Source organism: Peromyscus maniculatus, chromosome 7 (assembly GCF_049852395.1).
Source record: "Peromyscus maniculatus bairdii isolate BWxNUB_F1_BW_parent chromosome 7, HU_Pman_BW_mat_3.1, whole genome shotgun sequence".
In the NCBI taxonomy this organism is placed as follows: domain Eukaryota; kingdom Metazoa; phylum Chordata; class Mammalia; order Rodentia; family Cricetidae; genus Peromyscus; species Peromyscus maniculatus.
The window spans coordinates 10,833,539-10,850,502 of NC_134858.1; the positions used below are offsets into that span (position 1 = coordinate 10,833,539).

Below are 16,964 nucleotides of genomic sequence, written 5' to 3' on the forward strand. Positions count from 1 at the left end.
TGATCCAGAGTCTATGAAGCAAATAGGCCTTGGGTACGTACTAATGAAGGATAAAAATATAAGTTCTAAGCCCTGTTTCACTCATCTGAGCTTCTAATTTCTCACATATAATTCAAAAAATCTTAATGAACAAAAGCAAACTGAAAATTGCTTGAGTTGATATGAATCAAGAAGAAAATAAAGGGCCTGGGAAGATGGCAGAGCACTTGCTGCATAAGCTTGAGGACTTGAGTTCAGATCCCCTGCACCCCACACATCTGTGACGTCAGAGCTAGGGAGGCAGAGACAAGCAGGGCCCCAGAGCTCACTGAAGAGGTAGCTGGTTGGTGAGCTCCAGGTTCAGGGAGAGACCCTGACTCAATAAAACAAGGCGGAAGAGCGAGAGGAAGGCACCTGGCCTCAACTCTGGCCTCCGCACACACAGATACAGAAAGAGAAGAAAACGAGCGTAGTGTGTAGCTCAGTAGTAGGGCACTCTCCTAGCATTGGCTTGGTTTACTCTCCAGCCTCCCAGAGAAAAGGAAGAAAGGGAAGGGGAAGTAATCCCAGAGAGCCCCAAACCTCATGCCAAGCACTCAGATGCCCCTCCATAAACCTTAAAGAACCACTGAGTTGTCAACAACGACTTTATTGAGCATCTACAAGGTACATAGCATTGTACATAGCTTGATACGGCCAAACCCTCTGGAACATCGTCCTTCATTCCCCACAGGTCTTCTTCCTGTGCTAGAGGGGGCAGGGCAGATACCCTCGGTGCGGTGCTTGTTAGGACACATCACAGCATGGATTGCACCACCTCTTCTTCCCACCATACTGGAAACTCCTAGGGATGGAGCTTTTTCCATCTCTGCAACCTTGATGCCCGAATACATGTTTGCTAGATAGATGGATGAATGAAGACCACGGATGCTTCAGTCGGTTCCTTCCAATCCCCAGTTTGCCTTAGGCAGAAAAGGCACAAAAAGGCAGAGGGTGTACCCAAGAACATGGCTGACACAGACTAGAAAAACAGCTCCATGAATGACAGCATTGGCCAGCATCTCCAAGAGCCTGAGAATGGAGTGAAGCCACAGCAAAATCTCCAAGCTGATGACAGGGCTCAGCTGCCTAAACTCCCATCTCAGAGCCCCAAGCAGCCTGCTGGCAATGGACCAGCAGCCCCGAGACCTGGTAGGACTTCAAAGCCACATGCAGCTGGTTCCAGTGACTCAGAGACCCTGCCAATAAGAAACTCCAGAGTGAAGGGTCTCAGCCCTCTAACCTGAAGGATGTATTTTTGTCTTATTCTCCTTTCCCATTTAAAAAAAAAAAGCCACACAAAGATAAATAATCAGACATCTGAATACAGGAAGGGGGCATTTCCAAGTGGTTCCCTAAAAGGGGTTCAGGTGCCATGGGTGCCCTACTAGGGCCTCTAAGAATGCAAATATTCACTGAGAGGGAAAGAGAGCCACATGAGATGCAGTCTCTCGTGGATACCTGGCATTTCATTAACCATGTCAAATCCAGTTGATGATACAGAGCCTGGAGTATTTGATAGGTGATAAAATCCTAATTACACTCAGGGAGGCACACCCAGTGTGATAGAGTGTCTTAGCTCATAGCAACCTGCTTCCTGCTAGCCCCACAAACAAAATCAAGCCTACAGCCTCCTTGTGCCTCTGGGACCTAAACAAATGGGGGATTGGCCAGACTGCTTCTCTGGCAACTTCTGAGAGTCCCTCTTTTGACCCATCAGTGCCAACACAAGCCCTCACACTCCCATTTACACAGAGAAACCCTGACAAATACTACTATGAGTCTTGATAAAAGTTGTGCATCTACCCAAGTGAGGTCTGCAGTCCAGACTCCAGATCATAGCCAAATGGAAGTTTGCAGGCTGCTACTCTTCTCGGGTGCAGTTCAAATCATCTTCTGCAAAACTTAATTCTTGCTAAATTCGGGCTCTCATGCGCCAGCTCTGGGGACAGCTGATGTACTGTTCCCTCTTTGATTTCTTTCTAGACTCCTAGTCTTTACAACTAACTTCCCACCAACCGGGATGTCCCCAAGTTAAGTCCACACTTGGCCCTTTTCTCCTTCACAATAACTCTTTGGAACACTCAGAAAAAATACTAGACAATCCATTCCCACTGTGGGAATGTTTGGTTCCCACAAAGCAAGTTTGGTTCCCTTTGTTATCACATTTAGTGCAAGATTTAAAATTACAAGTGATTGATCAAAATCAGGAATAAGCTCTCAAATTTAACTTGCATTAATGAAAGACATTTTTTAGCCTCAAATATACTATAAAAATAATGTTCTAAGAGATAATGATTCTTAAATATGTACATATATCTATTTCTGCCCGAGATGGCTAGAATATTTTTCATTTTGTCTATTACCTAGATAGTTATAACAATCATTTCAGGAGAGAAGTCAGAGTGCTTTATGGTATCAAGTACTCACTTGATGCATTAGACGTCACAAAATATGAAGCTTCATATTAGATTAACATGCAAATCTTTTGTGTTTAACATTGTCAATCAGAGATTTAATATAAGTCAATCAAAGTCTCCCTAGGAATGTCCTTGGACACAGAGCACCTACTCACTGTTGTCTCCTTCCCACTCCCTTTACACCTGGAGGGACCTGACTCACCCTAATCAGAATTCAGCTTTGGGAGAAATGAAACTCAAACAAGCCCTTGATACCAGGAAGACATTGTGGCAGATGCTGCCTCTGTAGGGAGGGATTTCAACAGAGCAGTCACCAGCACATCCCCGGGGTTGGCTGGGTCGGAGAGGAAGAGAAAGAAATGCTAAGAGACTGGACAACAATATTCAGATCTTTTGCCTTAAATCTCTCAGATTAATGGGAGGCACAAGATTCTTTCTCCACTTCTCCTGACCTTTAACCTCTCCTTTCCTATTTTTACCTTTCATAACAAGCCAGGGTTGGTCCAGGTGTTTCACTAGGAGTCAGAGCACAGTGCTGAAGTCAATGCACCCATGGAAGCTTGCATGTATAACTATAGGTGCACAGTGGACCCTGACTCCGAACCTACCCTGAACATTTCTCTTAGATCAGGTCTAAATTGTGCCAAACTCCTTTGCAGAAAAAGACAACCCACCCCAGGCAACATGACACAAGAGCTGACAGAGGACAGACCCCCGCTGTGAAAACAGAACAGTCTAGCTCTCTATTGAAAATAATGAAATCCACCACAAAGGACCCTACTAGGTTTCTGAGTTCTACAACTCCCCAGAATTGTCAAAAGGACCCTTGTAGCCAATCCGCTTAAAGACACTGAAAACAACCTGCAGCAGGCCACCCATGGTGCCAAAAGCAGTGTCAAAGAGCAGTGAGAGCGCGCCACCCAGGCCCACAGCAATGTCCTTGCACACAACGGGGATGGCCCCCACGGTGTACACTGGGAAGGTGGCTACGTCCACCAGGACTCGGAGAGGGATGCTCAGAGCCCGACAGACAGCCTTCACCAGACAGCAGAGGATCCGGAGAAAGGCCCTGATGACCTTGCCCACGACCTTGAGCACTTTCCAGGGAATGCCCACCAACTCTTGTCCGATGGTTACAAGGTATGAGATGGTGGCTGCGCCCAGACGGTATAGGCAACTCTCGATGCCATTTATCACCTGCTTGGCAACAAACCAAAGGAGATGGACTACATTCCTTAAGACTGCTATCACGATGTAATAAATTAACCGGAAAAGTTTGATGAATGGGGTCAAAAGGAAACCAAGGACTTTGCCCAGAAAGCTGCCGCCTCCTTCTGGTGCTTCTGGGGACAGCGGGACAGACTGCTGGCTTTGGGTGCTGGCAAAGGGGCTCATGCTCTCTTGAGACTGTAGAGACCGCTCCTCATCTTGGACTTGGTTGACCACTTCCAGAATCTTCTTCATCTTCTCGGTATCTTGCTCTGTCTCTCCACAGTTGTCCCGGAAGAGCTGAGGCTTATGAGGAAGCAGCTTCTCAAGGTCTCTTACCAGCACATCTTCTATGACGTCACCACCCTGCGTGTGCTTGGTGAAGCCCATGGCCCAGCCTCCTCCAGGAACGTCACAGCAGGCTGCCAGCCAAACAAATTCTGGGACAGTCACTTTGCCCTTAACTCTGTGGTCTGAGGGGACAGCGCCTGTGAGGATATACAGGTCTTTGCCATCTCCACAGTGTGGAATCAAGGCTCGGTCCATGAGGCTGTTGAGATTCATATGCCATCGTTCCCGGAAAGACTGGGTCATTGGAACTGAATTTGTGAGTGGGAATGTGGGTGCCTGGAGGTCACCACTAAGGAGGATTGGGTACAGCTGTCCGATTTCATAGTTAGAGTCAAGGTAGTCTGCATTCAAGGCTTGCTTGCTTCCCAGATTATTCACGGAAGTGACAGCGTCAGCCTCTTCAATCACCTCCTCAAGGTTGCTGTCAGGGTCATCAATCTGAAAGAAGAAGGCAGCGCTGAGATGAATCCCTGTTCACAGTACCTGAATCACTTACCAAAGCTCCAGGGAAATATTACCCATCAGGATGATTCTTCTCAATGTATGTATGACTATGCATGCAGGTACACGTGGGGAGGTATGCACATACATTCACATGCATGTGATGTCAGAGGACAATATTGAGTGCCACTCTTCCAAAGTCACCTGCCTTTAAAAACAAACTATTAACTTAGGAAGAATGAGGTTTCATTACGGCACTTTTTCTAACAAAAGTTGGTTTTGTTGTTCCTCTTCCAAGCCTTGGTTTTGTTTGTTGTTGGTTTGGGTTTTAAAAACTTAAACAAAAAAAAAATGATTATTTGTTATGTGTTTTGTGAGGGGGTATATGCAGGTGTTTGCAGATGTACACAAAGGCCAAAAAGAGGCATCAGATCTCCCGTCAGAGCTCCTAGAGCTGGATTTACAGGGAGCTAGAAGCTGCCCATTTTATGGGTGCTAGGAAGAGAGGCTGGGTTCTCTGGAAGAGCAGCCAGTGCTCTGACCACTGGGCAACCCTCCAGCCAATCTTGTTTTTTGAGACAACACTTCTCATTAACCTGGAGTTCACTGATCAAGCTAGGCTGACTGGCCATGAAGCCTCAGGAATTTGTCTCTCTGCATCTTTCTTGCTCTGGGACTACAAGCCCAAGCTGCCACACCTGGCCTCTTTAATGTGGGTTTGGGGGTCAAATTCAGGTCCTCATGCTCATTCAGAGCTCACTGTATCAGCTTGCCATCTCTTCAGGACTGACTTTCCTTTTCTTTTTTCAGTGGCTGAGATTAAACCCAAATGACCAAGCATGGGTCCTTCCAACTCTTACCCCGTGGTATTCTTTTTTTACTTTCTTCCACTTTTAGATTAACTGATCTTTGAATTAATCTCTCCACTATGCTTACAAGCCAACCAATATATGTGTAGGGAAAAGGGGCTGGCTAAAGAAACCCACCCTGACCCTGGAGCCCAGAACTAGGGAAAGATGGCTCAGATCAGGGCAGAAAGAAACACAGTTTGGCTCAGTCAGATCAGATCCATCTCTGCCCCTGGCCAACTGACTTGTAAAAACAACCAAGCACAGAGCAAGACCTAGAATCCTGGGCCCCAGGTCAACCCCTGGTTGACTCCACCCACAAGACATCCTATGTAAACTGCCCTGCCTGGTCAGTTACAAAAAGGCTGTTCTCTCCACCCTGGTAGAGACAGCTACTCTCCTGGACTACTCCTTCCCAAATAAATTTCTTTCTCAAAAGAGTTTTGGGTGTGAAGATCTTCATTCACTAGCATGGAGAAGATCCGTGCTGAGACTCCCTCAGTGGACAGAGCAAGAGAGAGCTGAAAAAGTAACACTTTTCTCCAGAGCCTGAGGAGATGGCTACATTTCCTGAGGAGTTTCCCCTTTTGCAGAGTGAAGCAAAAGAAGCAACATCTTAGGCTGGAGAAAGCAGAGCTCTGCTAGGAAGCCCCCTTAAGTGGGGGCTGAGCAAAGCTCCGCTGTAGCGGCTCTCCAGGAGAGGAGCAGTATTGCTATATCCTGTGGGGAGACCATCCCCCATCACACCAGGTATACCCTGACTTTTCCAAACAGTCAGGATACCCTTCCCTGCTGAAGCAGTTCCAGGCCTGACTTTCCCAAGAAGTCAGAAAAAATTTCCCTTCCATGGTTGGGCTGCTTCTTTGCAGTTCCAGCTGTCAGAGCTGTGCTAAACAGCTCCGGGTTTTACAGGACACCTTCAGGGCAGAGCTGTTGTTCTGAGCAGCTCATGGTGTCCGGGATACCTGGCCCTCCAGGGCTGAACTGTCCTCTACAGCTTCAGCCATCAGAGCTGTCCTAAGCAGCTCAAGGAGTTTCCTGACTCCCCAGGTAGTCAGGACACCTTTCCCCAGAGTTGTTGCAGCAAATTTACTTACATTGTTGGTGCCAAAACCTGGGACCAAACCCACAGAGTTGCAACCAATTTACTTACAATATGTGCTATATATCAATTATAATCTATAGCTGTATCTTTTCTTCTTCTTATACAAGATGCTTTTATAGTTCAACAGTATAATCTATACACACATAGATGTATACATACACATATAGATAGATGATAGATAGATGATAGATAGATAGATAGATAGATAGATAGATAGATAGATAGATGATAGTCACTTTGCTAGTCCAAAGGACAAAAGAACACTGAGTTAAGGACTATGTTTTTCTTTCCCAAAGTAGACTGTAAATTCCTTGAGGAATTACTGTGGTTTTGATGGAGGACCCAGCCCAAGGCCTTGAGGACTTTCTGCTCACCTTTAGGCCCAGTGAAGATCATAGTGACAGTGTTTATAACAACAGGGGCTTGAACAAAAGTTTAAGATGTGAAGTAAATGATAATATATTCCTCAAACATCTCAAAGCCTTTAAAAAGCACCTGCAATTCTGAGGAATTTGTGATGTGGAAGCATGTGCTGCGAGATTGGAAGCAAAAGGCAAGATATAGTATTAAATGACTTAGTGGTTAGCACTGGCTGCTGTTGCAAAGACTTAGTTCCTAGCACCCACACATAGGCTCACATCCATCTGTAACTCCAGTTCCAGGGTATCTGATGCCTTCTTCTGGTCTCTGAGTGCACCAGGCATACATGCAGACAAACACTCATACACACAAAATAAAAATAAATAAATCTTTAAAAAATCATAATTTTGCATAAAAGCTCAAAACTACCCACTCTAAAATGCATTCAAAACATTTTAGAACTAAGCATGTGTAATCATCACTGGTTGCTTGATTCCTGGAGAATTGAAAGTTCTTTCTATTTTTTGCTTCCTGTATCACCCCTACCCACAAATCAAAACAAATCTCTCTCTGCTAACTGACACCCTAATATTGGAGCTAACTCCCTACACCACCCTCAAATATCTAGTAGGTCATGGGGTTTAATCATCTTCCCATCTAGGTCAAGCTGATCTTGTGTGTTTGCCTGGCTCTGCTGTGGCCTTCCACAGTGTGGGCCTTCAGACAAGTGATGCTGAGGATCCAGCAGGTGTGTCTGCTGGAGCCTCCTGCAGGTCTCTGCAGGCTGGCTCTACCATGTCATTCCGTCCTCCCCTAGCCTAAGAAGCAATGCATCTAGATGCTCCCCCACCCACCCCATCCCTGGGAGGAAGAAGATAAGGAGCTCATTCATTTTGCAAGGCCTTTGTCTCCACTTTCTTAAAGCTGAAAGATACACCCCAGGAAACAGTAGCTTCGCTGCTGAATCAGGAGATCAAGACACAGCAGAGGCAGGATCTCTGGGGCCGGGTGTAAGGCCACATGCTGTAAGATGCCTTCTTCATTCACTAGGGTATCTTGTCTGCACTGAAGCTGGTGCAGTATCTTTAGCTTTAAGGGAAGTCTGTGGATGGCTTCTGGTCGCCCTGTTGGCAGAGCACAGTGAAGACACAGAGTATGCTGAAGTGTCTTCAATGCAAGGGCCACATGGGGACAGACTGCAGCCCAGGGCATGGCCAGAGAAGCAAGGTTCTTAGATGATGAAGGGGAAGAGGCTAAAGAGGGAAGAGGAGGAGGAAGAACAAAGAGAGGCACAGGACATAAACATCCTGGTGTTGGGGAAGAATGGGGACTGGACCGACTCACTCGCCAACTGCAAGCTGGCCCCCCAGCCACCACAGTCACAGGGGCTCCACAGCGGACACTGAGTGGGGTGCCTCTGCTTCTGCTCTGACCACAAAGGGCTCACTGCTCCCCACAACTCCAGGATCTTTGCAGAGCCTGTTATTTTAACTCTTCTTCGGTTTCCATGTGCTTTATCCTTCCAATGAGCCCATCATTTCAGAGGAAACACAAGGCTTTATCTACGAAGGATACAAGATCTTCAGAAAGGGGTCCAGATCCCAAAAGGCTGTACAGCTTTTCTAGGGTACCCTGGTTATTTGGGGTCCCTTTCCTGTTTCACCCCACTGTGTGGCTCAGGACTTCAGGGGACAGACTGACTTTGCGATTCTGATCAGAAGGTTTGCTGTGTTTGTTTGTCTGCCTTTTCTGCCCACACTTCCCAGGGACGTGGAGAACAGACCCCGATGGTGACATGGAGGTGGCTGGGAAGGCCAGGACCCAGTCCCACACTGGGATCCAGGACTCGTGCGCCCCGGCCTTGCCTAGGTAAAGAGTCAATTACATGTTCTGGCTCTTCAGACAGTAGAGAGCGCCTCTCCCTCCTCTGCTTTCCTCAGAAGCCTTGTCCATCACTTCTGCACTCTCGCGGACGCCATACTGTGGCATATGGCTTGATGGGCAGATAGGATCCAGTGTCTTAAACAGACACAGAGAGCACAGCCACTCTGCCCAAACACTGACTGGACAGCGCCAGACAGAAGTATGACTTGAACTATCAGTGAGACATTTTAAATATAGAACTTTGTAAAGGGCTGTGAATATTGTTTACAGATGGAAAAACTAAGACACATCAGTGGCAGACTAGGGTATGAATTAAGTCAGCCCTTTCATTCACTAACGCTATTGTGAACTGGTAAGCCACACCATCTCCTGGAATCTATTCTTAATAGACACAGCTGCATCCATTTCTCCGTCAGAGAGAAGGGAAAAAAGCCACACTACCCATAGTCCCCTTTTCTGTGTGTCATGGAATATGTGAAACATTTTCAGACAGCAAAGAGAGGCAAACACCTGAGCCTGCAGTGCTGCGAAGCCTGAATGAAGAGAGGAGGCAAAGGACACCTGCACCAGAGGGGCTTCACACCAGAGGATCTTCACACCAGAGGGTCTTCACACCTGAGGGTCTTCACACCAGAGGGTCTTCACACCAGAGGGTCTTCACACCAGAGGGTCTTCACACCAGAGGGTCTTCACACCAGAGGGTCTTCACACCAGAGGGTCTTCACACCAGAGGGTCTTCACACCAGAGGGTCTTCACACCTGAGGGTCTTCACACCTGAGGGTCTTCACACCAGAGGGTCTTCACACCAGAGGGTCTTCACACCAGAGGGTCTTCACACCAGAGGGTCTTCACACCAGAGGGTCTTCACACCTGAGGGTCTTCACACCTGAGGGTCTTCACACCTGAGGGTCTTCACACCAGAGGGTCTTCACACCTGAGGGTCTTCACACCTGAGGGTCTTCACACCTCTTCCTTCGTTTGTCCAGGCAAGCAAGTGCAAACGTTTGTCAGCACAGACAGGGAACAACTGGTGAGGGCTGTCCACTGTGTCTGCTGTGTCAGCACTCCATCTGTCTGCTCCCTACTGTTCCATGCAGCAGCAGAGGTGGCACTGAACACCAAGAATTCATGTAAAGCAAACTTTCTGAACTAAGATTGCAAAATCACGGCTGACAGCCTCCTCCACTCCTGCACCACAGTGATGTTAAACAGTAAAGGATCCTGAGTTGCCAGGGTAACCTAGATAAACCTCACAGGAACTCACCTTCCTGAAAAACCTGTTTCCAGTGGACAGAGCCTCACATTTCCCCCAGTAATGCTGGATTCGATGGAAGAAAAGAAGGATGGAGACTCAAGAAAAGTTGAAACGACAGACTCCTCAAAGATCTAGGAATTGTGGTATACCCTGGAGCTGCTGGAGCAAGAGACAGTTCCAAGAAGACCTAGAATCGTTTTGTACTCTGTGAGTTTGTGACTCACGACATCCCAAGTGTATGGGACCCTGTGGGCCACACTTGACCTGTCCCACCAAGGTTTGGCACATACTTCACGTCACGGCTGGCCTCTTCTGATTCCTGATGCCTGCCCTTCATGACAACTTGCAGACGCATCATTCATGGTCTCCCCAGCCACCTGCTCATCATTAACCTCTAACTGAGGTCCACCTGTTATCTAATACGGTTTTAATGTGAAATGTCCCCCACCAGCTCACGTGTTTGAACACTTAACTCCTGGCTGGCACTGCCATTTGGGAAGGTTATGGAACCTTAGGATGTAGAGACTCAACAGAGGAAGTGGGTGATGGGTGGGCCATGAGATTACAGTCAACCTCTTTCCTGTCCTGTCTCTTCATCCGCCTGGCCCAGGTACTATGAGCAAATTCTCACACCACAGGTGAGACACTCCTGTGCCTCACTTTCCCCAACACCACCAACTGTACCTTAAACTAGAACTAAAATAAATCTTTCTTACCCTCATCTGCCCTTCTCCAGCTGCTCTATATTCAAATCAGTGTGGATGCTACTAGCCAAAATTAAAACAGAAAAGGAAAAATTAGAGAAATCCCCCAAGGCTTATCTAATTCAGTATTAAACTATTGAGGAAAAAAATGGCCAAGATCTTTTTTCAAACATGTGGAGATCTTCATGAAGATTCCAGCTAGACACCTGCCCGGAGCCCGTCCTTCCTTCCTATCGGCCTCGTTTCCACATTTTACATCTGCCCTTCTCCATTTGGTGCAGAGCGAACTTCCAATCCAATGGCTCTCTTTCAGTTAAATCTAGCCTAGAGTTTTCATTTCATTTCACATTTTTCCCTAGAATTTGTCTCAAGCCTGCCCCTCCCACACACAATACTTCTTTATCTCTCTTTGACACACTTGCTTTAAAGGCCCCACAAGACGTTCTGCTTCCTTTGGGTGTTTTGGTTTCTTTATTTACTTATTTATTTTGATGTGTATGCTGGGGGGTGGAATTTAAGTCCTCAAGCCTACAGGCCAAGCAGCTGACACCAGGCCATTCCCGCAGGCCCTATTTCTTTGTTTGTTTCTGCTAACTGGCTTTGAGGCGATGGGTCTACCTAAATGCTTTGCAGCATCCGCAGACGAGTAGGTCTAAGGGCCCAGTGGGTTTGGTGCTGAGCAGTGAAATCAACACTTGTTGCCTTTGCCTGGACCCTGCAGACTTCAGTGACTCTGGACTGGACTTTGGGATGATTTCCTCAGTTCAGGGTTTCTCACGAAGAACAAAGATGCTGCTGAGAAGGAAGGGGGCTAGCTCCAGGCTTCCCCCACAAGGACCTGCTCCTCTCTAGGTCTCCTCTCCTTCAGGGGCCCGCTCCTCTCTAGGTCTCCTCTCCTTCAGGGGCCCGCTCCTCTCTAGGTCTCCTCTCCCGGGGGCCTGCTCTGCCCTCCTGGGCGATCCTCTCACAGCCTCGCCCGCACACAGTCAGTCTTCCCGGGCTTACCAGGACTGCACACAGTCAGTCTCCCCGGGCTTACCAGGACTGCACACAGTCAGTCTTCCCGGGCTTACCAGGACTGCACACAGTCAGTCTTCCCAGGCTTACCAGGACTGCACAGAGTCAGTCTTCCCGGGCTTACCAGGACTGCACACAGTCAGTCTCCCCGGGCTCACCAGGACTGCAGCCCTTTCTCAGCTCCCAGCTGCTCCCAGAGCCCTGTGCTGCCTCCACGTCACAAACACGGAGGTGGCCTTTCTCTCTGTGCCCAGGTGTGTTAAAGCTCCGTCCCAATGGTGCCCTTGGCTTCCTATGCATCTCTTTCACTGCTTTTTACATATTTTTGACACCTAAGAACTTTTTTTTTTTTTTTTGCTCAAATGTGAATCTAAATGTTTAAAAATGACACATTTTACCCAATGTTTATATGTGATCACACTGGGAGAATTTCTCGTGTGCTCAGGTCTGAAAGGCTTCTCTGACAAAGGCCTCTGTCTCTCCCTATTTTGCTGGACTTTCATCATCCCCAAATGTATCTGAGCCTGGTGTGGTGGCGCACACCTTTGGTCCTAGCACTCAGAGGCAGAGGCAGACAGAGCTCTGTGAGTTCAAAGCCAGTCTGGTCTACAAAATGAGTTCCAGGACGGCCAGGGCTACCTAGAGAGACCCTGTCTTACAAAGGCGTGTGAGGCATCTGCTTTGCTTGAGTCTCCCCCAGACTGGCTCCTGGAGTCTGGCCCGCGTGTGTTTCAGCGCCTTCACCGAAGGTGCCAGCAGCTGCACAGGCCGAAACCCTCCACCTCGAATTTGCTGTCTGTTGCTCTACAAACACTGTGGCCTAAAGGCTTATTTCATCTGACACCCTAAGTCTCAGCCTGTGCTGAGGGAAGTCAGGGCCTGAGGCAGAAACTAGGGAGGAGGCCGCTTGCCAGTTCCAGCTCTGCATTGCTCAGTATTCTTATATAGCCCAAGGATGGTGCCGCCCTGTGGGCTGGGCCCTGCTGGACCAACTGATAACCAAGACAACCTCCCACAGACCTTCCTAGGCCAACCTATCTAGGCAGTTCATGGATGATGGAGGCTAAGGAGGACACTGTCACCAACGGAGCAGTGTGGGAACCCCCGGATCTTTCCCAAGCCACACTGGGCAGTATTTGAAACACATGATTCTGTTTTTATACTAATTCTTCTGCATGATTTATTACTCAAAATTAAAATCGGTGAAGACTGATTCAAACATTCTTAATACATTCTCTGCCCCGCTGACGCCTAAGGGTCAGGAGCACTTTCCACACACTACAGACAGTTTAATGACCTGCTTATTGCAAACACAGCAAATTAATGACAACACAGATCCCTAGAGACAAAGCCATACCAGTGACATAAGAAGCAATTCCAGATTAGGTCTAGTCTCCAGGTTACACCCACCCCAACACGCCCCAGGTTTACTCTGGCTCCCCAGGGGCATCTCTGTAGGGAGAGAACACACAGAACCTTCAGGCCATTCTGCCTCCCAACTGACCTTATCCCTCTGGACTGATGATGTAATTTGATGTGGTGCCTGTATTTAACGGAATGTTTTTCCCTAAGATCAACATGTTAAATAGGGTTTAGAAGAAGAAGCTGTCTCCAGTTTACTGGTCTCCTGCCTCATAACCTTACAATAAATTCCTTTTCAAATTTAGTACCGAGAGAAAAGAATGGTTCTCTCAACAAGCTTGTGTTTCCTTAACCGATAGTAAGAGCTATTTAAACCCATGGCATATCTTTTTTGTTTCAGAATTAAGTATTATGATTTTGTGATGATAGCCATGTTAGAAAAACAAAGGGTAGATAATAAGGGATTATGAGAAGTGACATCTATCTGTTAAACAACACTTATTAGGGCTACATTGTGTGTGAGCCACTGTAGAAGGGATATTGAGACTGGGAATAATAACAATAGCCAATGACTTACTGACCTTAAGTTTTACATGTAGCAAATCAATAAGTCCCTCGTCTAAACTCACAGCGATATGCTATTATTTCAATACTTTTGATTGAAAGATCTGAGATTTTGGTGAGAGTTGACTGTCCTAGATCACACAGTTGGTATGTGCTGGATCAGGGTGTGACCTTGGGAAGTCCTGCCCCAGAGCCAAAGTTCCCACTCTACTTTCTAAGCCTCCAAACAGCCCTCCCAGCAAGGAGGTCAGATCTATTTAAGGAGAGGAGATGCAGATGCTTGCAATGTTAAGAGAGTCCAGAAAAAACAGAACAGCGCAGTCTGCAACCGTCGCTAGATATGAGAGAGACAGGAAAAGAGCAGTCGAGAAGGAAAGGCATGGATGCAGGAAGTTCTTTTCTTTAGCAGAAACAAAATATAACATAAAACTCAAGGGACACACAAGATGACTACAGATCAGTGAAACCAAAGGCCAACAAAGGCTTAGTGCTATTTCCTTACAGAGAGTTTGGGCAGAAACAGCAGCCTGGGAACTGAATTCTGAAGAGGAAAATTAGAAGGAGGAGATGGGAATCAAAAGGATCTGAGGAACATGAATGCTGCCATTCCCTCCTCAGCACCCTGAGGTAGGCACGGTGATCACTGGGAAAACTGAAACCCCGAGAAAGTGGCAAGTACAAAGTCATTCAACCGGAATGTGGACATGCCAAGGACCAAGTCCAGCTTACCCAGTTCCAATGCTCCCAACACATGCCAGGAGCGGCTCCAAGCCTCTCAAGCAAGGAGGGGAATTCTGAGAGCCACAGTGCAACCTCTATGAAGACAGCAGGGGCGAGGTTCACTTGGGAGGCAGAGACAGCGCTGTAAGGAGAATCAGTCACCTAGTGTCATGTCCAAAGCAGAGGAGGGGAGCTGCGGCCTGAGTGTGAAGCACACTGAGAAGTGAGAGGATGGGGACAAAGGGAACAATGACTTGAGATCAGTCGTGAGGGCTCGGGAATGAGGACAGTGGGTAGAAAATACCGAATACGGGTGGGGGGGGCTCCGGGCCCCGGCTTCAGTCTGGGGAGTCTGTAAGTAAAGGTAGCAAGGATGTCAACAAATTGTAGGACCAGGGTTTCCTGAAGGGACAGGCAAAGGTGGACTTCTGCCCCAGGACAAGGGGGATTGGGAGGAGCCACTTGGGTCTCATCTTCGGGCTGGTCCAGAACAGCCAGAGAACAATGACAAGGAGCATTGAGTATAGCCTACATGCTAAGGATCAGCAGGCTGCAAACTCCATGCAAACCTCTAAGGCTAGAGTCAGCAGAGTTAGCACAAGGAGTCGGTCCCCGGCGGTGGAAGGGAGGGAGGAGCTGCCCAGTGATAGGGTGAGCCTTAGGAGCACACGGCAGAGCTGTGGGGCTTGAACCACCCAGCTCTCCAGCCAGCTCCTCTCCTGTTTTCCTCTCCTGCTCATCCTACTGACAGGCCCAGGCTGCCTTGGCACCGCTCGGGGAAGCAGCAGGGGCCAGTATCCCAGTCAAGCCTTCCCAAACCAGGCAAGGAACTGTCCCAAGAGACAAAGAACCGAGAGCCATCCTTCAAGTAAGAAAGGGTGACAGGCTGTCCCCAGATGAACAGGAGGCTGTGCAGAGGGCCAGGACTGCTGGAAGACTGAAAGGGTTACTAGGATCAGCTTCAAAGAGCATGGGCAGTATATACACATGTATATGCACACATTCACACTGCACACGCACGCACGGACACATACATATGTGCACACTCCTATGCCCCATACACACAGGTACATGCACATACATGTACACCGGGGTGTTTGAAAGCCAAGAAGACAGTCAGAGAGGGGAGCTGAGAGTTGGCTCCTGGGCATTGGGCCTGGCATTTTTATAGACTAGTGGTTTGGGCTACTCTAACTTTTGTCTGTCTGCCTTATAATGAAGAGTCTGTCTGTCCGGCAGGTTCAGGGTGGTGGACGATCACATGGTACTGAGGGAACACAAGGAAAGAAGAACAAAGAGGGAGGGAGGTATCACAGGAGGTGCCAGCCCAGAAGAAGCGCTCCTGAGACGAGGGAGGTCTGGGGCTGATGTGCCTGGTTCCTAGGGGATGTGGGGGTCAGCATCGCCACCACAGCACCCAGGACAGAGCGCAGGGAGAACTCAGGTCTTCCGCCTGGCAGGTCATTGCCCAGGGGAGAAAGGCCGCACCGGTCTCAGGTGGAGGAGGTGAGCATGGCCCGCTGGTGATGGGCAGCTGGCAATCATGAAGGCAGAGACCAGGTGCAGGCAATACGAGGCTGGGCAGTGTTCGCATTCATTTACTGTGGATGAAAAGAAGCTGTGTCTGGCTATGAGCAAAATAAAAACAAAAACAAACAAACAAAAAACCAACTTCCTGGAAAGAGTTTCTGTGTCTGCATCAACTGGTGGAATTTCTGTTCTGTGGAATGACTGGAATTTGTTTTAGGTTCAGAGGCCAATTACTTCATCTTGGGCTAGTGTTAGCCTTCCTTGTCCCACTCTGTCTCAGAACTACCATCTCATGATAATAAATAAAAACCTCTCAGAAGCTCTTTTAATAGCAGAACACTAGGCTCCACCAATCAAAGAGCTAAAATGCTGTCAGACAGCATCTCGGCTCCATAGAAAAGCTTCCTGCATCTCTATGTACCTGCTGGTGGACCCAGCAATTATTGTCAACTTGCCTTGATTTATGACTTTTTTTATTCTGTGGAACTATAAAAACCCCGTGAGACTCCTTCCGCATTGGAACATGGAATTTTGAGTAACCTAAATCTGTGTTCTTAGGCCAGGGTCACTCAAAATGGCTCTAGAATAAACGATCTCTAATTCCCTTTAAGATGAGAACTGTGAGCTGGACATGGTGGCATACACCTTTAGTCCCAGCAGAGGCAGGCAGACTTCTGAGTTCAAAGCCAGCCAGGTCTACACAAAGAGTTCCAGGACAGCCAGAGCTACATAGAGTTACCCTGTCTCAAAAAAAATAAAAAAAAAAAATAAAATAAAAAAAATAAAAGAAATGTAGAGAGTGGGGAGTGGGGAGAGCAAGCTGACTGCTCCACACTTGGCACAACAGCCTGTCCATAGGATACATCCAGGAATAATCACAGTTTGCCAAGGATGCTGGAGGGAGAACAGACTGACTTTCCTTTCTGCTACCTCACAGACTTCCACAAGGAAAAAGTAGTGATGAAGAAGAGTCATCAAAGGGGTTATTACACTTGGCAACGGCTGCCTTGGCCAGGGTGGAGTTTCCTTCCCCCGGAGAATTTTAAGCCACAACTAGATAAGCACTCTCAGGGATGAGTCAGGCAGTTGGGAGATGACCCAGTGGGCGAGCGTCAGTTTAACTGCAGACAGAGCCTTCCTATGGATTTGTTTTTGTTTTTGTTTTGTTTGTTTTT

The 16,964-nt window shown here is 47.8% G+C and overlaps 1 protein-coding gene across 1 annotated transcript in view; it reads right to left on the bottom strand.

Annotated features, from left to right (window-relative positions):
* Positions 1 to 612: 612 nt before the first annotated feature.
* Endod1 (endonuclease domain containing 1) overlaps positions 613 to 16,964 on the bottom strand; it is a 39,112-nt gene continuing 22,760 nt past the window's right edge. Inside the window, exon 2 of the mRNA XM_006992801.4 lies at positions 613 to 4,436. Coding sequence (XP_006992863.3) covers positions 3,234 to 4,436 — 1,203 coding nt within the window. The 3' untranslated portion in view covers positions 613 to 3,233. The remainder of the gene's footprint in view (positions 4,437 to 16,964) is intronic.